We start from the raw sequence: 25,292 nt of genomic DNA, 5'->3' as shown, positions 1-25,292 counted from the left end.
TTACGTAAGTTTCTATGTATAACTGTTCTTTTTCAACGAGATAATTTTATCTATTACTTATTTATTCAGGTATTAAGAAGATGATCATTTAGTAATATAAGCTGTTTTATTGTGAGTCTGCTTTACTAACGCGTTAGGGTGGAAGCCTCCTAAGACTCTGAATTAGGCATATATCTCCCCATTATATTCAATTGTCCAGCTCAGTAAGTGCATTTACATAACATTTCATAAGAAGTTTGTTCAGAATAACCTGCTTCTTCCAGGTACTCTTGTCCCTCTGTCATGTTTCGCAGAGAAAAACAAAAACCAGTGGTATTGTAACACTCACTTTGCTCTTCTCTTTTTGAGTCAGGCCTCTTGCTGCCGTTGGCGGCATGATTAGATTTATGAAAGTAGAGTGGATGTTTGGGTTTTTTTGTTTGTTTTTTTTTTTTAATGATTACATACTGACTTGGATTTATTTCCCTTGTGCAGAAGGAAGTGGGCAAGTTACAACTGAAACTCTGCTAAAATCTGCTGAGGAAGCCCAAGGGATGAGGGTCAGTGGGACTGAGACGGATGATTACGAACAACAAGAGGACGGCCACGTGAGCGAAGGGCTCCCGCCTGGGCGCAGCAAACACCTGGAAGTAGACAGAGTCATGACCGGTGACAGAGTTTCAGAACCCAGCACGCTAGCTTCCCTAGAGCCTTTGAACTTTGTGGGCCCTGGATCAACAGAAGCAACTCCTGAAGAAACAGAATGTGAAGCATTAAAAGCCTGTCCTCCTTGGTCGCTGTCATTACCAGGGAACAGTGCCATTTCCCAAGTGGATGGTGGGAAGGAAGAGTTGTGTAAATTGGACCTTACCTGTGAAGCAGATGACAATCAGCAGCGGATTCTTGGCCACCATAATGAGAGACACAGTTCCCCATGTGGCAGCCCCAAAGCCACGAGGAGTGTGGTTGTGGTAGAAGAAAATTCTGTTTCAGAAGAAGATTCTGAAGTTTCACATCTCACATCAAGTTTGTCTGGTCCAGAATCCAGAACAGCATCCTTAGCAAAGTGCAATTTTGAAGGTGACAGCTTGCTGAAGGGATCTGTTGAAAAGACAGACAGTTCCTGTTTGGATGGGGACGATCAAAGTGTGAACTTGGCTTCCAGAGAAGAAAATGAACAGCTTTTGAGCCCCAGGAGTGAAAGAGGGGAACCCTTTCTTGTTAGTGCCAGGCAGCCAGAAGAGGATGCTAGTAGTCATCGTTCTGGAAAAAACCAGACCGCTGACGTCCCCAAAGAAAACACCCATGCTAACTGCTGCCCTCGAGGCAGTGTCCACACAGACAGCCCTAGTTCTACAGTGCCCAGTTCTTTAACCGAAGCCAGGGAAGTAATGTTTGAAAAAAATGATTTGAAAATCACTGTAGACATTCAAGGTAGCTTGGCAAACCATGAGGACCATAGGATAACTTTTCCTGATATGAGCCGTCTGGGTACGCACTCTTCCTCTGTGATGCTGACGGAAGGGCCAGAACAGACAGCCACTGTCAGGCCCAGTGTGTCAAGTGAGAAGAGTCACAGTGAATACTCCTTAGACAGCACCCACAGAAATCTGGATGGCAACACCGAGTTAGATGAAGCATCACATAATGAATTTCCAACTGAAAGAGAATCCCTTGTGAGTTTAACGCCAGAGGACCAGTTAAATTCCATAAATGACGTATCCAAACCCAAGAAAGATCTTGCTCCGTTACCGCCATCCCCAGAGTTCCAGGACAGACCTGAGTCAGAAGAAGCCACACACAACTCCCAGGACGGTGGTCCACACATAGATGAACAGAGCACTGCCTGGGAGACGAATGAACTTTCCTGCACCAATGAACTGGCCGTAAACAAATTAGGAAGTGAATGTGTTTTAAATCAAGTGTCCCTTAATTCTCAAAACCACGCAAAGTTGCCAACTGACAAAGATGTGCCTGTAGCAGCGAGCGAGGGGGTTTCCCAACAGAACCAACACCCTCCGTTAGAGGCTGGAGCAGATGTCCTTGCTGGTACTCAGACCCCTCCCATGAAGACAGGAATGGAAGACATCTCTCCACCAGGTGACAAAACCTGTGGTGCCTCTTCAAACAGTCCCACCTTAAACAGACCAGGGAGCCTAGAAAGAAAAGCCGAAATGGCTGCTCCAGGAGCAGAAGATGCACATTCCAGGCTCCCCTCAAACGAGAAAGAAGCAGCAGACTTGCCTCAAGAGGCCTCTGCCATGGAATGTCAAAGTGTCCAACTGCAGGACCTCTCGAGCCGCCCTTGTGTGAGAAGGAATGCACCTGAGGAGAGCATGTGTCCCACCCATGCTGCCTTGGAGCCCAGCAAAACCCTCATGGGAGCTGAAAACCCTCCAATAACCAAGTACAAAAATGCATTTCAGCACAGCGACTGCTGCCCCCAAGGGAGAGAAGGCTCCATGAAAAGTAACGCCCATAAAGTGAGTGGTACATCAGAGAGTGAACCTGATGGGAGAGGAACTAAAGGCAGCCTTCCAGGAGGCGAGGCCAGAAATGAGACGCCAGCAGGCACATCAGGTAGTGAAGCTTCACACAAAACCGCTCACACCGCGCTGCACAGCCGACCCGGCGGGGAAGGGCTGGAGAGAGGAGAACAGGATGTCCCCAAGGAGACCATGTGTCACAAAGGTGACATCTCTGATTGTGCCGCACGGGAGCAAAACCAGCCTACAGATACTCCAAGCCCTGAGAGATTGCTGGACCAGTTTCCTACTGTTCTGCCCTCCGGTGTTAAAAGCATGAACCAAGCTGCTGAAACTCTTGAGCAGAAGGCCGATGAGGCCCTCAGCTGCCAGAGTAACCTGGATAGACCAGACAAATGCAGAAATGAAGATAACTCAGCCAAGGAGATGCCGGGAGGTGACCAGAGAGAGACAGTCACAGAGCCCAGCAGAGTGGGGAGCCAGGGCCGGGAGGGTCTCCTGATCAGTGCAGGCAATAACAGCTCACGGTCTGGTGGACGTCCAAAGGAAGGGGCCTTCAGAAGGGTTTCTGGTCGTGAGGAGTCCGCAGACGGCATGGTAGACTTCGTCCACGCGGGCTGCGGGAAGGAGCCCACAGAAAGCGTTCCAGACGAAAGGGCGCCGAGCACACTTGATGGTGGTGCAGGTCATTTTGGGCCGATGTTACATGAAACCCCACGGAGTACTCTGTCCCAGAGAGGGGAGCCCAGCCTTGCGTTCCTGGGAGAGATGGACCCGGATTCGGATTTCCAAGATGCTGCTTCCCCTGCAGTGGAATCTCTCGAAATGAAAAACTCATGTGAAGACAAAGTACGGGGAGCATCAGAAGACTGTGAAATGGAAGTGTGTCCAGACTCTCGGACCCGTGAGGTAGAGTTTGCTGCAGATCATGAGCCAAATGTTAGAAGATTGGGTAGGGAAAGTGTGTCTTTAAATTACATTCATCATGAACAGAAACCTCAAGAAGCATCTCTGGGAGGAGCACAAGGAATGATGGAGCGACCAAGACAAGAAATAAATTCTGAGTTTGACAAGGAAGACCTCTGTGGAATTTGCTCAGAGGAGCTGGTATCTTTTGGACACCGAGGTGAGAACTCTGTTCCCCCAGAAAACCTGAAGTCCATTGAGATAACGCCTTTGTGCCTGTCGTCCCAAGAAAAATCAGAAACTGATATTAACAGTGGAGCATCTGATCTGAAAAGCCTTTTTAAGCCAAAAGATGGTGAAGTGCCCTGTGAAGACGTGGAGGTCCTGCCTGAGGTGGAGGAGGGGGCCCCATGGGGTAAGAAGGATCCTGGCACAGGAGACAGCATGGCCATTGGCATGAGGAGCCCGCCTTTAATAGCAGAGACTAAGCCTGCAGCGAGCAGGGAGGGCACCGGAGACCAGGGCCGGCTGCGGGGCCCTGTGGCTGCCGGGAAGGAATCTGAAGAGATACGTGTCCAACGAGTGGGTCCCGGGGAGATCACAAGTGAGACTTCTCAAGTGCACCTCAGTCCCCAGGGGGATCCCGGTGATGCGGAAGAGCAACACGGCAGGGAGAAAGAGGGCCAGATGCAGCCAGAAGCAGGTACCACGTGGGCGCAACACACAGCCCCTTCTCTGTTGTCAGATGAGCTGCGAAGGGAGAGCCGTCTTCGGGGCTGTGGAGATGAGCCCTTCACTGTGGGAGAAGTCGCCCCCGCAGAGCCGGCCACAGGCAGCACTGCTGTGGGGGTTCAGGAGCCCAGGGACCCAAATGGAAGCTGGTGCCATCCATTAAGAGAGGGCTCCACGCCATGTGCAGGCCCCAGCCTCCAGGGAGCCCCCCGGGGAGCACCAGGCCCCAGGCCCACCGGGCGCGGGGACCTCAGCGGTGCCTTTGGGAACACTTCACACTGGAGAGGGGTGCTTCCCCTAAAGAAGCAGCCCCCCCGAACGTGTAAGAAGGTTTCCTGTCAGGAGCAAGTCAACATGGGGAGGAAAATGAGTAAAATCAGAAGTTCTGCCTTTTTCAAGAGCTCCTCTGAAACCATCCCCACGAAAACACACAGGTTTCTCAGCTCGCGCGCCGTGGCCGCAGCCTCGCCACCGGAACCCAAGACAGCCCTGGCCTGGAGCCCCGGGAGCCTCAGAAGCCCCGCACCAAAGCAGCCGGCAGCCCCGGGCCGCCTCTCGGGGAGCCCGAATGTTCGGAAGCCTACCAAAGAGTCAGCCTTACTCAGCAAGCTGTCCAGCCTGGCCTCCAGACTGGCCCCGGCCGCACAGGCCCAGGAGCTGGGGCGTCGGTGCTCCTCGGAGCTTCTCCCAGTGGCCGGAAGCCACAAGCGGCTCAGATACCGCCAGCTCCTGGATGGGTTTTCACGCAGCACCGCGCAGCTGAATCCATGTCTGGCAGCCAGCCGTTGGGACAAGAGGCCCACTAGTAAACCCCTGACACTTTGTTCGCTCGAAGCCATCAAAATGAGCTTCATGGATCTGGGCGCCAAGATGCCATCACTGCTGTTTGGTTCCGAAGTCTTCCCAGTCTCCTTCCACATGAAGTCGGGCTCCGAGCTTGGGACTGAGTCCCCGAGGACTTTTCCCGAGCACTGTGCGCCCGCGAGGCTCGCCTTAGGAGAGGCCGCCCAGTGTCCATCTCCGCCGCCCAAGTGGACCTTCTCTTTCTTCCTGGCCCATGGTTGCCCTGGGGTGGCCACATTCAGGGAAGACGCTGGTGTCCGGGGTCAGGCAGGTACCCGGCCTCCCCCACAGCCTCCAGTTCCTCTCCAGGACCATGGAGCCGCCGCCATAGTCCAGACCAGAGCCAGCTGCTCCGTCCTTGGCCTTCACACACTCCTAGCACTTTGTTCCCCAGGATGTTACCGAATCTGGACGAAAAAACGGAGCTTCTCCAGTCACATGCCCACCATGCAGAGGCTCTTCTTGACCCAGTTTACACAGGGCTTGAAAGGGCTAAGGTCTCCAGCCTCCCCGGCAGATGAGGCCTTCTGTTCTCTGCCCTTCTCGGTGGGCCGAGTGCTGTCCATTTGGAGCCAGCATGGGCCTTCTGCCTGCCCCTTGGAAGTCTCCGCTCTTCATTCCTCTCCCAGCAAGCAGCAGCCAACTCTGGGCACCCCAAGCAGGTAAACCCCATCCCCTGTTCTTGCCGAAGTCCCGTGTTTGCATCCCGCCCCAGGGCTGGGAGGAGAGGGCGCTCCTGAAAATGCCAGGCTTGGAGTCTCTGTGTCTGCGTTTCCTGTTTATTGCCAAATCCCTGCAAAGGAAATGCAGCAGTAGTTCTGAAGTGTAGAGCCCTCCAATTTTCCTGCAGAGTCTGGATTTCTTGCAGAGTCCTCTATTTTGTGCCTTCCTCTCTTCTGTCCATTTCATTCTGCAAACCCCCAAATCTTTTGAAGCTCTTCTTTTCACCTCTTGCCCCCACCTTGCAAAGAACCAACAGCATGACAAGTTAAAGTGGTGACAAACTATGGCTTGTGACTATAACTTGTTCACAAGGTGTCATATAGCCAGCACTTAACTCAGTGTTCCATGCGTAAAGGATACAGAAGAAATAGTTCTTAAATAAACTAACTAGTTATGTAGATATCATCAAATCTAGTTTATGAACCTCTTTCTTTCTGGAGCAGAGCAGCTTCAAAGGTTGACATTTGCATTTCTGTTCTTGAAGAATTTATAGAATTTTAAGTGAGCTGGAAAGATTTTTTTGTGGTTTGACCACTGGGAATAGTTGAAAATAATTTCACCAATATCGTTATACCTTCTAATTGAAAAGAAGAGAAGAAAAAAACTTGGGAGTTATATCCCTAATGATCTGCTTCAGACCTAGTAGAGAAGCCCTCCTATTTATAATCCTTCAGATAAACAGAAACTTTAAACATCTTTTTGCTTTGTCCTTATCATTGCTATCGTTTAAAAATTCAGCAACAAAAAAAGGCCTTAAAATTCTGAACAGCCTGAGAGAGGCCTCATCTGCGTACTTGGGCTCTCTCTCCTGCAGAATCGTTCTGTGTCATTGAAAAGCTGCTGGAGTATACCATGAAGTTACCCAGCATCTTAGCCAAAAACTCACTGAATAAAAGGGCTTCAGAAAGACACCCAGAACCTGAACGCAGCTGATGGCAGGTGCTTGCCCTAGAGTTAGTCAGAAAAATTTTCGCTCCGTATGATGCAGCCATAAAGATACAGTGGTGCAAATCGGTTTGTCCTCAGGGGTGGTGCACTGCTCCTGTGTGTTGGCCTCTGGAGGCCCAGAGTCGTGCTCTGCTCTGCTCTGTGACTGTGACATCCCTCTTCAAATCGTCTTACCTCCTTGAAATTGTGTCCATTCCTGAGGCTCGTGTGGAGGGTAATTGTTCGTTTCACCCTGTGAAGATGAGTGACCCTTTGGCCCTTTTTCCTTTTCCAGAACTCTTTCCCACCTGACTTTTCTGTTTTCTGGGGGAAGCGGGGGGGGGGGGGGTACTTTCTCTCTCCCTTCCTTCCTGTATCTGACATTATATTTACTTTATGCTTTAGTTTCAATTTATTATATATATGTTTTTAATTTAAGTGGAAGGTTGGAGGGGTGGTGTTTGTGGGAAATTTTTGTTCTCATTGGCCTTAACATCATACGTATCCTTGGCTTAGAGTTTAGAAGTTTGCTGTTTTCCTAGACGTGCTTAGAAATAAATGTTCCGAGTGGTAAATTAGGTAGCCTCAGAAAGCAAGACTTAACAAAGATTAATTTATGTTTCCATGGGGTTTTCTCATTAGCATCTCATCTTCCAGCCTTCTGTAATCTAGGTTAAATAGGTTTTGGGGTTTTTTTTGCCTTTTTTTATAGATGATAAGACAGGCACATGGTTTTTTCTAATTCAGATCATTCAGCTGCTTAATGCGTCAGCTGAGCGAGGCCCGAAACGAGGTCTCCTGATTCCTGATTTGGTTAGCTCTTTTCCAGCATTCCAAATTGGTGCTAACATTTCTAAAAATCTGAATGATCTGTGATTTAGCCATTGAACAAATTTCTCTAACTTCCCAGAGGAGATGGATTGGTAGTGTCAGCATACAAACGTCTTATTAACTAAACCTGTACTGTGTCTAAATTCAGCAGAAACTGGTACAGGTTTTACTTGGAGGGGCACCAAGAGCTCTCCAGCATCGCATGTTAATGTGTCTGTAAATGAAATTCCATTGCTTCATCTATAAAAATAAAAATTCAATTATATAGGAACCAGCCCTGTCAAAATTTTCAACCATGCGGCCATGTTTATTGTGAGACTTGGCTTTAAAATAAGATTTCGTCACAGTTGCTCGCAGGGTTAAAGAAGTTGGCAGAGTTTATTTTAATATGGTTAATACAGAGCTGACTAGTGTACTTTTATCTTTAAATTACTTTTTAAAAATCTTTCACACATGTTCAGCAGCTTGAGTGGAAGGTATAAGGCTCAGAGTCCTCCTGGTTCCCCTCTTTCTCTTAGTGCCCTCTGTTGCTCACTCTCTCCTGCCTCCTCCCCATGGCCTGCCTCCCCTCCAGCGCTAGGCACAGCAGTGTAGTTCTCCTGGCTGGGAGGGAGGCGATCGTCTTGCTGAGTGACTGTCGCGTGTCTTCCAGGGGCTCTGGCTGAGCACCGTCCTGAGCCCCCTGTGCATCAGGGCCTCCCCTGCTGCCCCACCACCCTAACCTGTTGCTCTTGTGCCTTTGCTCCATGCCAGCCACACCCTGTTACCGTATGTGCCTATCCCGGGCATGGAGGCTGCTTATACCACCAGCGGCAGTCACATGAGGTGAGCCCCCGGAGCTATGGCCAAGTGTGTGTCCATGTGTCCGTCCACTAGCAGCCAGTGTGTCAGGCATGGTGTGATTCCGACCTCTTGTTCTCCTTCTGAACCTGATCTGTGTCTCTCGGATGAACAATCTGAGACTCAGCCTCAGGACTGTGTCACTAAGGATGTGTAATCACTACCATTTACTGAAATAAGTTGATCACCAGCCACATTGTACCACAAGTCCCCTCTCAAGCTATTCTCTGGTCACTTAGCCGAGCTCAGTGCCCAGATAGGGTTGATCTCATCCAAACACAATTCATTTGTTCAGTTCACTAGATTTCTTCTTCCCCTCCCCAAAAGCCTTTCATTTTACATTTGTCCTTATTCATAGCATTTTCTTTGTTTCATTATTCCACAGTAAGGAAGTGGATCCACCGCATTCTCGTACTTTTTTACATAGGTGGACACAGGCTGTGTCCAGAAGTAATTAGAGGACAGGTTGGCTGGAAACATCATTCAGCTCTGGTCTGGATGTTAAGATGAATGTGCCAGGTTAGAAACCCGTTTCATATTTTTCTTCTCTGTTTTTCTCTCCATGGTGCTAGGCTGGAGCCTCCATTCCCTGCTTTGGTACCAAAGTCTCGCTTGGTAACAGACTCAGCTGTCAGCAAGCTCCTGCTTTCAGCCTCTGAGCTCCAGGTTCCCGGATTTGATGAACTGGATGGTGTGACAGCAGTGTGTCCCCGACCACAGAGCAGCCCTCCGGAGCAGAAAGAGGTGAGTTTAAAGTGCTGGTGGGCTAGGTGGCGGGGGCGCTGGAGGTGTCCGTCGATGACCACGGGTCACGTGGCAGGTACAGACGGGCCCCTGAGTGTCTTCACTTAACCACCTTTAACTCCTGCTGAGTACTGGAGATGGCCAAGGCGGGAGCTCTTCTGTTTGGCCACTAAAGGATACCTTCATCCCTCCATCTCCATTTTTTCTTGATGACAGCATTTAGAGAATTGGACCACAGAGCAAGCGGCCTCATGCATTCAAAGACGAGTGAACAAAGGTGCTTTTTAATTTTGCCATGTCTGCTGTCTCCAGCAGTTGCAAACTTCCTTATTGATCATCTCAGTACCTGAACTGCATGGACAGGGATATCGCGGGACAGGTGCTGGGAACACTGTCGGCAGCAGCAGGAGGGGACTCTGGGTCACCCACTGCTCACTGACATCATCTGCACACTGAGGAAGCAGTGTCTTGAGTGTCAAGGAAAGGGACTTTATATATTTAGAAAGTCTGACAACCTGACTGTCTTTCTTCTTAACCCTTAAAAATAGGCGGAGCCAGAGAAGAGGCCAAAGAAAGTCTCACAGATTCGCATCCGGAAAACCATTCCTAAGCCAGACCCTAACCTCACCCCCATGGGCCTTCCTCGACCCAAAAGGTGAGCTCGTCCTCCCTCACACGTGGGTGCGCCTTTTGGGAGACTTGGGCAAAATGTGACGACCTTTTGGATGATTATATACTCTGAGCTATTTTTTACACGTCTAGGAGTTTATCCAAAAGAATCCGTTGGTAGTGTGGCCAGAGATTTACGTGTACGGATAGCTGCAGGCGTTCTCAGGCATTTTTATCGAGCTCTCTGTGTCAGGTATTGTGCTGTCCCTTCATGTGCACAATCCCAGGCCATCCTCTGCGGTGCTGGGAGGCAGGCACTGCTGTGGTCCCCAGGTTAGGTGAGGCTGCCTGGGCTCAGTGGCTCAGAAGAAGCCCGTGTTAGGCTGCAGCATCCGTCATTGCCACAGGGGGTTCCTGTCTCACACAGGTTTCACCCCATGGCCCAAGCTCCCAGCACCCTGTGCGCAAAACTGGGAAGGGACCTAAATGTCACAAGGGAAAGAAGTTTAGTGTCTTTTTTTTTTTTTTTTTTTTTTTTTTTTTAAGAAAATGCCAGATCCACATTTTGGTCTACATTATAGCCTTTAAAAATTTGAATTTATTTTTTACGACTGAGATGATTTTGCTAATCCCTATAAAGTGAAGCGGAAAGAAGATCAGATGACTAAATTATGTGTTAGGTGTGAGTCCAAATTATGTATTTGACATGATTCCAGTTGTGGAATGATGTGTATTACACAGACACTATGAAAATATAAACATTTTTAAAAAGATCTCCAGAGGTATGATTTCTTGTGGATTTCACGCCTTCATTTCTCATCAGCAAATGGGAGCCTAAGAGTGTCCCTCAAGTAACCCAAGGTGAGTTATTTAACTTCGTGAGCTTAAAGGACTTATGTGTAAAATGCAAACAAGAATTCCCGACACTTAAGATTGCTGTACAGTCCAACGGAGGAAAGACTGTGCTCTGTATCTATTTCACTGCTTCGCACAACACAGATGCAGTAGTTAACTGTTACTGTGCTCATGATCGACCTTCTTCCACTTTTCCCATGTGGTTTTGTAAAATTTGTTGTCTATTTTAAGAAATTGCCACAGTCACCTCAGCCTTAAGCTGCCACCACCCTGATCAGTCAGCAAGCATCAATGTTGAGGCAAAACCCTCCACCAGCAAAAAAAAAATTACTTGATGATGGTTAGCATTTTTTAGTAAGAAGGTATTTTTTAATTAAGACTATTTACATTATTTTTTCGACATAATATTGCACAGTTAATAGACTACAGTATAGTGTAAACATAACTTTCATACACACCGGAAAGCAGAAATTTTGTGTGACTTGCTTTATTGCAAGAATCGCTTTATTCTGGTGGTCTGGAGTCAAAACCCACAACGTCTACAAGGTATGCATGTAAAAATTCTTAAGACTTCTGGTTTTATATAAACCATTTCTGAAGTCATGGAAGTAAGAGACATCGTTTCTCAAAAACAGATTTTGAGAAATGCCTGATGTTTTGTCTCTGGCCTTACAAATTTATAGGTTTGTTCTAACTCAGAACCGAAAAGCCATTTTTTAAAAATTGAAGTACAGTTAGTTACAATATGTCAATCTCTGGTATACAGCACAATGTCCCAGGCGTGCATATACATATATATATTTGTTTCCCACCCGGGGGACAACAAAGAAAACCACCTTCCCCAAATCCAGTCCCTGTGCAGAGGAAGAGGACTCACCTTTGAGCATTTATAGCCACAAGCTGGCCCTCTCCTGGATTTGCAGCCTGAATCCATGCCTCCTGGGCAGACTGAAAAAAACTTTAGGCTGAGAATTCAGTTTGCAGTGGTCCCTGGTTTGTAGTTCCCTCAGGCTCCTGACAGAAACAAATACATCATTTCAAGAAATCCACTTCCCAATCTGGCCCTAAATAAAAGTTAAGGGAGGGTATGTAAAACAATTCACAGTAAACTTCGAAGCGTGGAGGGAAACAAGGGTCTCGTGCCTGAGTGCCAGTGGACCTAACAGCGACTCAAATCTGAGACGACCCCTGATACTGGGATTATTGGAGAAGAATATAATCTAGTATGTTTTTATATGTTTAGGGAAATAAAAATGGATTGAGTAAAGGATCAAAAGACTTGAAACTGACCAAGTGGATTTGTAACGTAACCAGAGAAAATTTCTTAAAAATGTGAAATAGAGTGATCAGAATAAAACCACGGTAGATGAGTTTAACAGCAGATTAAACAGAGCTAAGTAGAACTAAAGAAATGGAAAACAAGCCTGAACAAATGTTCGCTATGAAGCACAGAAACAAAAAAAGATGGAAAATATAGAAAGGGAGGGTGAGAGGTATGGAGACAATTTAAAGGATCTAGCAGGCATCTAAGCAGAGTTCCAGGAGGAGAAGGAGAAGGGGGATGGTGAAGGCTGGTGAAAGATTCTAATCCCAAGCAGGATCAGTGGAAAGGATTTCATACCTAACTGCGTCTTAAGAAAACTGCAGAGTTCCAAAGACAAAGATGATCTTAAGAGAAGCCAGGGAACTCTGTAAATAACAGACACAAAAATCTTCAAAATACAAGCAATTCCTTGTTTTGGAAACTGTTAAACAAAGGGAAAGAACGAAGCATACCTCCTGCTTTTCCTACACAAATGGTTCCTCCTGGTTTGTGGACGAGCCCGAAGGTTTCTTTAGGTGGAAGAATTCTACTGAAAGAATGGTTGACTGTCACCATGTGCAACCCTAATGAACTAATAAATATATTCAATACTTGTCAGTGACTGCTAACACACAAAAAGGGTGACAGCCGGGTATCACGGCCCTCATGAGGGAAGGGAGTATACACCACCATCTAAAAGTCTGCCCATCAAAAAACCCGGAACACCTGACTCGCTTGTATCTGTACCTAGTTACCAGCCTATAGGAGGTACCTAGAGTGCGTCCCACACGTTTGGGGCAGAGGAGCATGTTAACTGACACTCTGTGGATGTAATCAAGATCTAGACTGGGGAAGCCACAGACCAAACGGCCTGGTTTCTTTAAAAAATTACAGAATAAGATGCAGTAGAACACTACTATACTATACTGTATTACTATAAATTGGGACAGTGTTGATCACTTAGAAGTTCCAGCGACCTTGTGTTGTTTGGGAAGAGGGTAGAAGTTCCGATGCACTTTGGTTTCTAAGTTAAATATGCTCATTCAAATTCTTGCCAGCCGCCAGACGAGCAGAATTGTGTAGTTTTCAAGCCAGGCGAGGAGGATAAGAAACAGGACAGTCAAGGAAAAGAAGAGAAGTAGGACAAGAAGAAGCTGTAAAATAACAGGTCAAACCCAGTGATATCATTCCCAGTAAGTAAAACTGGGCTAACAGGCACAGAGCTGAGGATGGGCAGCCCAGACCAGAAAGTCCACTGCGCATCCACGTGGGGCACGCGTAAAGCTCCTCACAGGAAGGTCGAAAGAGAAAGAAGGTAAGGGCAGAATTGGGAAACCTTATTTACTTATTTATTTTTTTCTCTTTTCAGGTTAAAGAAAAAGGAGTTTAGTTTAGAAGAAATATATACCAATAAGAACTATAAATCTCCTCCTGCAAACAGGTGGGTAGACAAACAGGTAGGAAGGGGTGGGTGGGGAGGGCTCCCAAAAGGACCGATGCAAATCTCCAGTCCTTTCACCACAGGAAGTTTCATGTTCAGCTCTTCTGACATCAGGTCTTGACCACAACTAGAACTGAGATTTTTAGTTCCCCACACTCGATGTGGGGTCGGTGGTAGGAAGGGAAAGAAATGTGTCACGTTAGGTCGTCTCTCAGTTTGGGCTTGCGTTTTTAGCAAATAGGCCGCTGTCTTCAGGACTGATACTCATTGGGTCTTCGGATACGACTCCAAACCCTAACAGGAAGAGAGTCACTGGGCTACCATTGGGTCTAACTTCAGTTCAAGTCATTGAACATCTATTCAGTTCCCGTTGTGTCTAGGACGTAGCAGGCGAGATTTATCCTGCAAGGTGAACATTCGCTTGGAGGCGTTTGTACAAGGCCGCTCCTTGCAGCGTTGCTAAATGTCAGGGAAGGATTGGAAACAACTTAAAATATCCGTGGATCAGGTTCTGATTAAATTACAATCCATCCTTATAATAGGATACACTGCAGAGCCATTTAAAAGAATGAATCAGATACCCATGTACCTGGTTGGGACAGGCTTAAAGGTTACCGAGAGGTCGGAGAGGCACAGTATACAGGACAGTGCGTGTCCTCTGCTATCACTTGAGTAAGGGAAAAACCAGAGCGTCGCGTAGATGTCGCGGGTCAGCAGATCCCAGGCCAGATCCAGCCAGCAACCAGTTTTCTTCCCTTTTTTTCCCGGCCTATGAGCTAGGAATGATTCCTATCTTTTCAAAGATTTTTTTGTGTGTTTTGTTTTTTGTTTTTGAAAAGACTGTTGCAGAGACCTGTGTGGCTCATTAATATTTTAATATTATACATATTTTAAAATATTAAAAATATTAAAATATTTACCCCCGGCCCGTCACAGAGAGGGGCTGCCCTCTGGTGGTGCATGCCTGCTTACAGACGTGTGTCTGTACATGGCTTTGGGAGGGCACACCAAATACTCTTGCTGCTGTTGCCCATTGGGGGGGTTCACCTCACTTTAATTCTTTACCCTTTTGTCCAGTTTTTGTTTCTTCACCATGTGCTTGTAGTGTGTATTCATTCATTTGTGTTTTTTCATCAAAAAAATAGCTGCAAGCCAGAGGAAACAGCTGAGTTGGGCTAGGGGGCTGATGGCGCAAGAATCCGCATATTGGTGACTCTGTTTTGTGCTCCACCCTCAGGTGTCTAGAGACCATCTTTGAGGAACCCAAGGAACGAAATGGTACGCTCATCTCAATCAGCCAGCAGAAGAGGAAGCGCGTTCTAGAGTTTCAGGATTTCACAGTCCCGCGGAAGAGGCGGGCACGTGGTAAGGTCAAGGTGGCGGGCAGCTTCACCAGGGCCCAGAAGGCGGCTCTGCAGAGTCGAGAGCTGGATGCGCTTTTGATTCAGAAGCTCATGGAGCTGGAGACCTTCTTTGCCAAGGAAGAGGAGCAGGAGCCGTCACCCAGTTGTTGAGAAGCAATTCGGGCTGGGGGGGTCTCAGTTCTGGACCTTCTGGGCCTCCTTGGACGAGGTTGCCTAGTCTAGCCCTACCGCCCAGACCACTTACATGCAGTCTACAGATTCTCACCTGTTTCCGAGAGCGGCCTTTCTAGGGGCTGGTGAAGGAGGGTCCTCGAGCTTGTACTGCTGAGTCTAGAACCTCAGGAACGCTCCCTTTCTCCTGGAAACGGTCCTGAACACCATTGGCCTCCTCTCCCCACTCTGCTGTCCACAGAAGGAAGACGCAGCATCCCTTCAGTAACACTAGGATTCCAAGGACTCCGTGTTTGCACGTCCATGCAAAGGTTCTGCGCTGTTTACGGTGGTGCTAGACCAAGATTATGTAGAGACGTGGCCCAGGGAGGGGGACCTGGCGTCCTGTCTCGCGTGGTCTCACTGGCTCACTTCAGTAGCTGAGGAAAGATGAGCTGTTGTGTTTTCTAATCCTTTGAGCCCCTCTGTCCAGAACCGGGAGCGTGTGTGTCCGTGTGCGTGTGTGTCCGTGTGCTTTTCCCCATCATTTTCTCCCCTCTGTGACTGTGGGTCACTAGTGCCAGAGGAGCCCGTCCAGGCCCCCTTCGAAGTAAGTTGCACTTTTTAATGTTGTAGTGTTGATTATTTTCATTTGTTTTCTTTCTTTTTTCTTTTTTCTTTTTTTTATTATTGCTGCATGTTTGGAGCCTTTAAATGTGATTTTAAAACAATTTTTTTAAGACATCAAGGAGAGAGACAATACCGTCTTCAGAACACACAACAGGCATCTGACCCAGTTTGTCGGTGCACAGGGTGTGAGCAGAGGGCCTCTTCCCAGCTCACGCATTTCCAGCAGCCCCTTCCCCACCTCCAGCTCCTCACAGAATGCATTAGAGGGAGCTCCATTTTCACCTGGGTTCTCATTCTTGCCCGTGAAGTAGATGTGTTTATTTTAATGGCAGAAGTAAGAGCAGGTCTCTCTCCGAGTTGTTTAAAAAGTCCGAAGGATGGGGGTGGTCTCGGTGGGTTCACCTGCAGTGGTGGTCCGTGGCAGGGGTGGGCGCAGCTGTCGGAGCAGCCTGCTCCGCATGTGGGGAGAGGTGGCGGGGTCACAGTTCCATGGCCAGCCCCACCTCAGGCACCTCATTGTACTCTGGGCTCCTGTGTCAAACCTACTGGAAGTTCTTAAAGAATGCCAGACAGAGCTGGCTGGGCTTTGTGGGAGTCTGTGGGCAGAAGGCTCAGAAGGGTGCGCAGTGGGAGCCAGAGGGCCTGAGGTTTCCTTCCTTCTCCACTTACTGGTCGTGTGCCCTCCCCTGCTTCCCCTTCTCCTCCCCTTGTGTTCTCTCTCTTTCTCACTTGCTGTCTCCCTCACTGTCTCACTTACTCGCTCTCAAGACGAGTGCAGAGAATTCACATTCCTTGCTGGCGGGAGGGATGCTCAGCCCCCTCCTCACCTCAGGACACTGGTCCCCTCCTCCATCCTCCGAGGAGCAGCGCCGCCGGAAATGGTCAGGCTCTGGGGACCATGTCTCCTGGGTTCCTTCAGTGTCCCCGTTTGTTAGTGGGTAGGGGTAGGGGGTCTCTACGTGCGTTTCCTTTGCAGGTTGACCGTCGGTGCCACAGTGGAGCAGAAAAACTGACAATGCGAGGAAAACAAAGTGCCACTCCCATCTTGCAGGCCCCCAGCCTCAGACATAGTGTTTAGGAAATGAAATACGCCCAGGCATCCAGGTGGCTTCTAAGGCCGAGTGGCATCAGAGGAGTGCCCAGCTTCCACTCTGGCTCTGAGTGATGCGAACCAGATTCCGCTGCTGTGTGTCCGCTTTGCCCAGACTGTGTAGACATGACCTGTGTCTCACCTCGGTACCTCTCCCTTCCTGGGACAGGGTCCTTAGGCACGAAGGCTTCTCTCTGTGTTTTTGCTTAGAAGAGTGGGATGAGTCTGTGCTCATGTGGATGTTTTTAGGGAGCTCCTGTTGGACGGCTTGCAAACTCCCAGCAGATCAACTGAGCCCTGCTCGCCAGCTCCATTGCCAGTGTAGACGAGTCAGCACCTTGGCAACCACGTCATCCTGCAGACTGAAGTTGTGGGAGCAGCTGTGCCGTCACCAGCCTTGTGGAGATGCAGTTTCCGGTTCACCTGGGGCAAGCGTGACACTTGGAAGGGCCAGGAGTGGTGATTTGGAACATTGGCTTCTGGGAAGGGAGGCTTGGAGAAAGTGGAAACTGGGGGCCCTCCTTGTCCTGGGAATGCAGGAGAAAGCTCTCTGAGGCCAACCCCTCCCTGTGTTCTTGGCCTGCCTCTGGCCCCGGCCCTTCGTCATTTCAAAGTGAAGAAAGGGCCCCCATAGCAAACTTGAAATTGCTCACCTGAAGTTGCCACATCGGATTTTAGCTCAGCCCCACCTGTCTTAACCTCCGTGTTTACCGTCAGCCTAGCCAGCTGCAGCACCGCCCATGGTCCTCAGAGACCGGGGTGCCTGCCCCTGTCGGGGACGCCGGGCGGCTGCGGGCCACCCCCTGCCCGGAGTCATGGGCAGTCTGCTGCTGGCGTGGGAGTGGGTGCAGTTTCCAAGAACGGGAGGCTTCCCACCCCAAGCGATAGGGAGTGTGGTTAATAATTAATTCGACTTTAAGCTCAAGAGATTTAGTGTTTTTAATATGGGAAAGAGGAGAAATCTCAGGTCCAATCAGCTTTTCACTGAAGTTTTCAACTGTGTTTTTGTTTTCCATCCGTCAGTTTTGAGCTATGTTTGCCCTTCCCCCCCTTCCTCTCCTTCTGTCTTTCGGTTTCCTTTCCAGCTTCGTTTCTCTGTTCGTTTAAACGCACCTCATCGCGTTACAGCAGATCATGTCCGCGTTTTCTCGCTGACCTTCCTCGGGGAGCGGCAGCTGCGGGAGGGACAGTGGAGAGACACGTAGCGATTGCCTTACTTGGAGCCCGGAGAGCTCAGAAACTCGCGCTGTGAGTCCCGAAACTCAGCGCTCCCCCAGAGCTGTGAAGATCATGACAGTCTGTCACAATTTTGCCTGAAAGGGTCTTTTGCGCCGGCGCCAGAGCCAACCTAAGGTGAATTCCAGACCCCACCCCAGACACGATCCTCCCCACCCGCCAGGCTGAGAGCAGCGGAGGGTGCAGCCGGGCAGCCGGCCCAGGGCTCAGCACAGCCCGACGGAAACAGCCAGTGCTCTGTCTCCAGGCTGGGATTTCATCTCATCACCAATACCGTGTATGTTGAAGTCCGCGAAAGTCCAACTTTTAGGCAGCGGTACTTTTCTCCCATCCCCTGGGGGGAGAGTATGCAGTTGGTGCTTTCTTGAATTCCCTTGTTGTGTTTTGTTTCCATAAGCTTTTCCCCGAATCATGGAAAGGACCCCTGAACACCGTACTGTGGGCGGCTGTATCCAGAGCCTCAGTTATTGGCCAGAGGTGCAGCATGCCCTTTCCTGGACTCATGCAAGGGAAGGGCTCCTCACCACAGCTGAACTTCTCATAGAATTAAAAAGCTGACTGGAAAGGAAGGATTAATTTTACTAAAATCAAAGGTTAGTATGACCACCTAGCCACAAATCAAGCAGCGAAGTCCACTTATTTTGATGGTGAAGTGAGGGTCCCTGTCCCGCTGGCCACCCAGCACAGCAAACCCTCAGGCTCAATGCCTGTTTGCTGTGTGTCTTCACGAACCCCTCTCTGGTGCTGAATCAGATTTTAATTCTTGGTGAGAGGCCTCAGCATCTCCTTGGGCTGTTCTGGGCCGGAAAATCGCTGCCTGAAGTGTTTATATATTATCATGGTCAGTAGTTGAGTGAAATTTGTACATTTTTGGTAACATTGGCAAACCTGATGCCCCTGCAGTCCCTTTTCTGTTTGGTAGTTTGTGACTCTAAAATTCCCACTGTTGTGTGTGTTAATTTATGAAAATAAAAAAAATTTTTTTTTTTTTTTGGATAATCTTTCAAGTAACTCTTGAGGGTGTTATTCTTTTGGCTTCATAAGTTAAAAGTTGACCTGTAAAGTCATAAAGTTGTGTTTTTCTTTTATTTAAATAGACATTCCAAAGTTACCTATCACAGCGAGCATTGTCCCTTCCACAGTGGTCCCCGTTTTCTCAGGACTGTCCTGTGCTCAGAACGTATGGTGAACTCCACCTTCATGTGACCTTCTGAGCCTGTGCTGGAGCTTTTTAAGTTTGCTCAGAGGTGGCAGATCATCTCTTGTGAGGGAATTTGGTGTTTGGAAACAGCCAATACTCAGATTGGAGTCACACCCAATGAAGTTGGGTCAGGCTGCCCAACGAGTATTTCAGGTGTGATTTTTGAACACCTGGAAGAGCAAACAGCAGTTAAAGTTCAGGTCAAAATAAATTTCAGATATTCACTACATATTTGGAATAAGAGCTTAGCTTGTTAAGGAAGCTCCTTGTGAGAGTACAAATACGGTGGAATATGTTCATTTACTTTTAAAAAGGTCTCACCTTTTATCATATCCTTCGCAGCTGTACGTGAGGTTAGGCTGTGAGTCTTCTGGGTCTCACCTCCTTGTTTAACCAGTGCATACTGGTGAGAGAGTGACTCTGGAAACACGGCTCCTTAACCCCACGCTTACGCGTTCCGGAAAGAAGCGTGATTCCTGAGAGTGTCCTTCCTCTGTCCAGAGGAAAAGCGGTGCCCCGTTTCCCTTGCCGGCCTCCTTCCAATTCTTAGGCTTCCGCAATAAAGATCTCTGTGTCATCTGTCACATTGGGGAGCATCCTTCCTGGCAGCTGTTTTTCTGCTGTGGTTCGGTTTCACGGTGACTTGGGGAAGAGTCCTCTTCTGCACCTCTTCTTCCTTTAGGAGGGAGAGGCATGACCACCCACGGCAGTGTTAGCCCTTGAGCATCCCCCATCACAGAATCTTCAGTCCTGAGAGTGAGGACTGGTTGAAACATGGAAGGATCCCCAACCGTGTCCTGCCCTCCTCATGTGATGGACACCTCATTTCTGCAGCTGGTTCTGGGACCTCTCTTGAGAACTGTTCTAGAGAATTCCCAATTCTTCAATCTCCAGGGCCACAGGTGAGTCCTGCATAACATCTTTCTCAAACATGCAGTGTCTTCTCCTTCCTCACCGTCAGCCCATAGCTTTGTTTCTGCGTTGCGGACCCTTTGCAGTTTCTGAAACAGCACGGGCATGGTCCTTCTTTTGAGGTGTTCACTCGGTGTCCCCTGTGCCTGGAAGGCCCTTCTCCGACATTGCTCCATGGTCCCCTCAGGCACTGTTCAGATCTTGGCCTTCTGGGATCACTGCCTGAAAGTGTATCCCCTCCCATCATGCATCCTGTTTCCGATGATTTATTTTTCTAGAACTTACCACCACCTCCCTGTATATGCTCATCACTGAAATGCAGTCTCCTTGAGGTCAGGGACTATCTCTCTGGTCCCTCCTGTGGCCTCCCAGGCACCTAAAACAGTGCCTGCCACGTCTTGTAGGAGCTCAGGAAACCCTTCATGGGTAAATAAATAGCTCCCTAATCAACAGACCCTACAACTTGACAGACCAGCTGAGGTCCCCTTCATCCTGCCGATTCTGAGCATCTGAAGACCTCATAATTCTCCTCCCTTTCAGTTACTCTTCAGAGGACTCATTGCTGGCCTCACACCATCTGATTGGCTGTAGCTCAAGGCGGGGCGGGGCCAGCCAAGGAGTTCCCACCTCTGCACAGCATCCTGTGAGATGGCCCACCTGGGAGGTAGGTACTGCCCAACCTGGAGCCTGCATCCCTGGCCCTGGGCATGAATGGGCCAGGATGCCGAGGGTGGAGGCTCATGCAGATAGGAATTGCCTTGAGAATTTTTCTCCCTTTTGTATTTTTAATTTCAGACTCTTGGAGATGGTAAGATGGTTCCTGGAAGAGTGCAAACACGGGGGCAAGTACCCCCTAGGTACTGCAACAGCTGATGAGTCTGGGCGCCCCTCACATCCTTCCCCAACTGCTGCCAGCCCAAGGGATCTTGGAAAAACAGTTCTGCGCTTGTCAGAACCACTCCCTTAAGATCCTTCCGTGGTGTTCCCCTCACCCCCAGATAAGGATGGTAACTGTCAGTTACTGACCAAGCGCCAAGCATTTGGTATTTATCACCTTCGTGAATCCTCACAACAACTTGGTGAGGTAGATGTGGTTTTTAATCTCCACTTTGTAGATGAGGAAACTGAGGTATAAAGACAGATTAGATGTCCCATCTGCACAGGAAGTGTTAGAGCCCTGGTCTGCTGATCAGGAGGACCTGTGCTGGCAAACCTGACATCTCTGCCCCCTCTTTCCTCTGCAGCCCCATCCCTCCACCACTCGGAATTTCCTCCAGTTCCTCAAATCCTCCATGCTGTCCTTGACTGGACGCTCTGGGCTGGGGCTGGGGCTGGCAAACAAGGCCTTGCCCTCCGGAAGCTCATGGTGGGTAGGGGATGTGGGCGAGTGAGCAGGCAGTTCAGAGGGTGGGGCATGCATGGGCTGAGCAAGCATCTAAGAGGGGTGACCAACAGAGGAGGGGGTGACCACGCTGGGGAAGGCCTCCAGAGATCTGCCGAAACTGCCACAGCCACCTTGGTGTTGTGGTTTGACAAAGTATTGGCGTCCACCACCAAGGGGCCAGAGCTGCTGCCTCCTAAGTGTTCTCCTTTCACGGGTCCAGGATTTGAAGGTTGATTGTTGTCACTGCCAAAATCGTGGTAGCTTCCACCAGCCCCAAAACTGTTTCCATCATCACCAAACCCATTATAGCCTCCCAACCCGACCACCACCTGGCTGCCACCAAAGTCACCTCCACCACCAATGTTGTCATTCTCACCAAAACCACCCCCACGACCACCACCCAAGTTCCCAGAACCACTTCAGCCTCTGGCTGGACAAAGCCCTGGCCATCTCTTGCCTGGACAGGGGTTTCCTCACTTCACCATTGTGGCCATTCACAGTGCGGTACTTCTGAATGACAGCTTGTGGAGTCACAAAGGTCACAAAAGCAGAGTCTCTCTTACCACCCCCTTGGTCGGTCAGGATTTCACCCACTTCAGTTCTCCCGCAATGTCCACACTAACCTCGTGGGTGACGTCCCCCAGTGCTGTCTTTCCTGCCACCCACAGAAAGCTCTTCTACAGTGAAATGGGCACCTGGTCCTGGAGAACCTCCTCTCAAGAGCCCTCTGTTTCCACCACTTTCCCGTCCTCTTCTCGTGGCACTGCCTTCCCGGTTGCACCCGCCTTTTCCACGGGGACGCTTGGCGTCTCGGTCTCCCACCCACATAGTGGTGGGCGTTCCCCACGGCTCAAAATCCACCCTCCGACTCACCCGCTGTTTCAAAGCCCAGCTCTCCCCGGAGCCCTTCCGCGGCTGTTCCAGCCCTTTTCGAGCCTGGCTTAGACGCGGCAGAAGCAGAAGGGGAGGTTGGAAGGATGCTTACTCTCCAGCACCCACAGGCAGGAAGGAGTGGTGTATTTTTTTAAGTACATAAATCACATACTTAGTACGTATCCATTGGCATCTTGGTTATTTTCAATCAACATTTTATTTTTGAGATTTGCTCAGGTTGATATACAGAGATCTGGGCCATTTCTTTGCTGTAGAATAGACCATCACAGAAAGGTAATTGGGGAAGGTCTTCACCAATAGAGGTTCAGAGTCTATTGGAAGAGACCTGGAATTGTCCAGAGACCTCTGTTCCAGGAAAGCAAAGGTCAAACTGGGTTCTTCTGCAAAAGGATTTTCCAATTAAGGATTAAGAACATCATTACAGCAAAGCTGTCAAAGTGTCAGTATCTCCTCTTGGCCTTGGGAAAAAAATGCATCTTAGAAGAAGGAGGCGACAGCCTCATTTGGCACGTTGCCTCGTCTCCCTGTGATGTTCCAGGTGGGTGTGATGAAATAAGTGATGTATCTGTCACCACAACTCAGAGGAAACTTCCTTTTAAAGAACTGGTCATCTCAAGCAGTTAATACAATTATTGGCAAGATTAAGTCAAAGCTGAAATTAAAATGAGCAAAACCTTAAAGTTATACATTTTTAAAGAATTCCTTTGGAAAGAAAAATAGTAAAAAATAGAATAAGCTGTTTAGTTACCCTCGCATCATATACACAAAATCTGAATTAGAATATATGCCGTGTGTGTGTGTGCATGTGTGTGTGAGCTATCGTTGCAATGTTGTCATGTAACAAACTACCCCGGATTCGGTGGAGGACAACAGTGAGCATTTACTCTCGTGCCGGTGGGTCTGCAGGTTGACTGTGGGTTGGCTCAGCAGAGCCTACCTGTAGTTTTGGTGCTGGCAGATTTCAAGCATCTCTCATGCTCCTCGCCCTGGCAGCTCCCCAGAGCAAGAGGGCTAAGCCAAACCACACAGGCACTTTTAAGGCCTCTGCTGTTCTCTCATCCCTAAATGTTCCACCGACCAAAGCAAGTCACATGGCCAAGCTCAACATCAACCACACAGGGAAAAATACTCTGCCCACGGTGGGAAGAATTGCAGAGCTACGTGGGAAAGAGCGTGAACAGAGAACAGGGAGGGGCTGATGTGATGATTCAGTCCACCACGATGTGTGAGTAAGGAACAAAACTGGTAACGGTTACGGGCCAAAGAAGCCAAAACCTTGCTCTACCTGAAATGCAGTCTTATAAACAGCATGAAAGGTAAGAAATCCTTTTTAAAATCTGCTTTGCTAAACGAGTAATCTTTGCCAGTGTTTCTGGCCCCAGCTTCAAAAACCCAGTAATGAAAATCTTAGCAGGAACCCTTGGAATTTCTTCCTGGGACTGCATGCTGCGAACCACTCAGATTTTAAAGCTTCTGAATCAGTTTCTTGCAACATTAAGTTGGGTTTGCTGAATGGGGTAAAATGCCTTTGGCATTCCTAGCATCCGCCCCTACCTCAGCTCTGGACTGCCCCTACCTCAGCTCTGGACTCAGCGACCAGCAACAGAGTTCTATTGTTACTCCTCAGTACTCACATTGTCCCAGTGTTCTTTGGAAGGCACAGGAGTCATACAAAGTCACCCTGAAAAATGGTGGACAATCTGGGTGAAACGGAGTCACTCAGACATCAGGTTGGAGTATCCAGCCCCACCATTCACTCGCCGACCCTAAACCTGACAAAGCCGCGTGATCTCTCCTTGTCTTTAAGATGAAAGGCTTGAATACGAGGGATCCACCCTCAGCCACTCTTGCTACCCCCAATCCAACTCTTGATTTTTTTTAATTAAACATTTTATTCTGACATAATTGTAGATTGACATACACTTAAGAAATAATACAGTAAAAGCCTGTCATGCCCTTTACCCATCTTCCCTCCATGGTAACATCTTGCAAAACTATATGATATCACAACAGTGCTGTCGTCAATACAGCCAGGAAACAGGACATTTCTGCTGTGGTCTCTGTCTTCCCACCTGAATTCATGTTCTGAAATTCTAACCCCCAGAGATGATGCTCATAGGAGGTGGGGGCTTTGGGAGGCGCTGAAGTCATGTAGGAAGAGTTGCCTTGTAGTAGAGGGTCCAGAGAGACCCCTAGTCCCTTCCACCGAGTAAGAACACAACCAGAAGTCTGCAACCCAGAGAGGACCCTCACCTGACCATGCTAGCACCTTGATCTTGACCATCTAGCCTCTAGACCCGTGAGAAATAAATTCCTATTGTTTTTAGTTTGCCCAGTCTGTGGTATTTTGTTACAGGAGCCCAAACAGGCTAAGACAATTTCCATCAAGATGCAGTACATTTCTGCCACCACAAAGATCTCATGAAACCCTCTGAGAGCCATGCCCACCTTCCTCCCCACCCCACCCCCTTTCCCTCGAGCAACCACTAATGTGTTCTCCATTTCTACTATAATTTTATCATTTCTAGAATGTTGTATAAACGGAGTCATACAATTTGTAATCTTTTGAGACAAATTTTTTTTCACTTGGCATAATTCTCTGGAGATTTATCCAGGTTGTTACTTCCAGTGGGCACTTTTTCCCCCTGTACCCATTGGGGTTTTTGTTTGGGGTTTTGGGGGGGTTTATTTATTTGAGGTATATAGCTGATTTACAGTGTTGTGTTAGTTTCTGGTGTACAGCAAAGTGATTCAGGTATATACGTGTGTGTGTACATACATATGATATATAGAATCACTTCGTATGATCATCTCTAGGTCCATCCATGTTGCTGCAAATGGCAAGATTTAATTCTTTTATGGCTGAGTAGTATTCCACTGTATATACATACAACATCATTATTCAGTTATCTGTCGATGGACATTTAAGTTGCTTCCAAGTCTTAGCTATTTGTAAATAGTGTCACTATGAACATTAGTGTGCATGTGTCTTTTCAAATTAGAGGTTTTTTTCTGGATATGTGCCCAGGACTAGGATTGCTGGATAATATGATATCTCTGTTTTTATAGTTTTTTAAAGGAATCTCCATACTGTTTTCCATAGTGGCTGCACCAATTTACATTCCTACCATTAGTATCTTCTGGTTGCCAACTTTTTCAACTCTAAGTCTGGGATATAGGAGGAAAAAAGAAAACCCGGGAACTCACCACCA

The 25,292-nt window shown here is 48.4% G+C and overlaps 1 protein-coding gene and 1 pseudogene across 7 annotated transcripts in view; one reads left to right on the top strand and one right to left on the bottom strand.

Moving 5' to 3' along the window:
- The window catches only part of PRR14L (proline rich 14 like), a 38,256-nt gene extending 19,556 nt beyond the window's left edge, over positions 1–18,700 (top strand). For 5 of the 7 annotated variants that reach the window (XM_045514232.2, XM_045514316.2, XM_045514412.2 and 2 more), the window contains 6 exons: positions 475–5,608; positions 8,181–8,252; positions 8,840–9,011; positions 9,560–9,666; positions 13,148–13,219; positions 14,457–18,700. In XM_045514232.2, the coding sequence (XP_045370188.2) occupies positions 475–5,608; positions 8,181–8,252; positions 8,840–9,011; positions 9,560–9,666; positions 13,148–13,219; positions 14,457–14,733 (5,834 nt within the window). In that variant the 3' untranslated portion in view covers positions 14,734–18,700. The remainder of the gene's footprint in view (positions 1–474; positions 5,609–8,180; positions 8,253–8,839; positions 9,012–9,559; positions 9,667–13,147; positions 13,220–14,456) is intronic. The other 2 variants (XR_006723704.2, XM_045514279.2) reach the window with 2 other exon arrangements.
- A 2,537-nt stretch (positions 18,701–21,237) lies between these two features.
- Positions 21,238–24,341, bottom strand: LOC105067163 (heterogeneous nuclear ribonucleoprotein A1-like 2; annotated as a pseudogene).
- Positions 24,342–25,292: the final 951 nt, after the last annotated feature.

This window comes from Camelus bactrianus, chromosome 32, assembly GCF_048773025.1.
Source record: "Camelus bactrianus isolate YW-2024 breed Bactrian camel chromosome 32, ASM4877302v1, whole genome shotgun sequence".
Lineage (NCBI taxonomy): Eukaryota > Metazoa > Chordata > Mammalia > Artiodactyla > Camelidae > Camelus > Camelus bactrianus.
The sequence above is the reverse complement of the archived record's forward strand: the minus strand, read 5'-3'. Positions and strand labels throughout refer to the sequence as shown.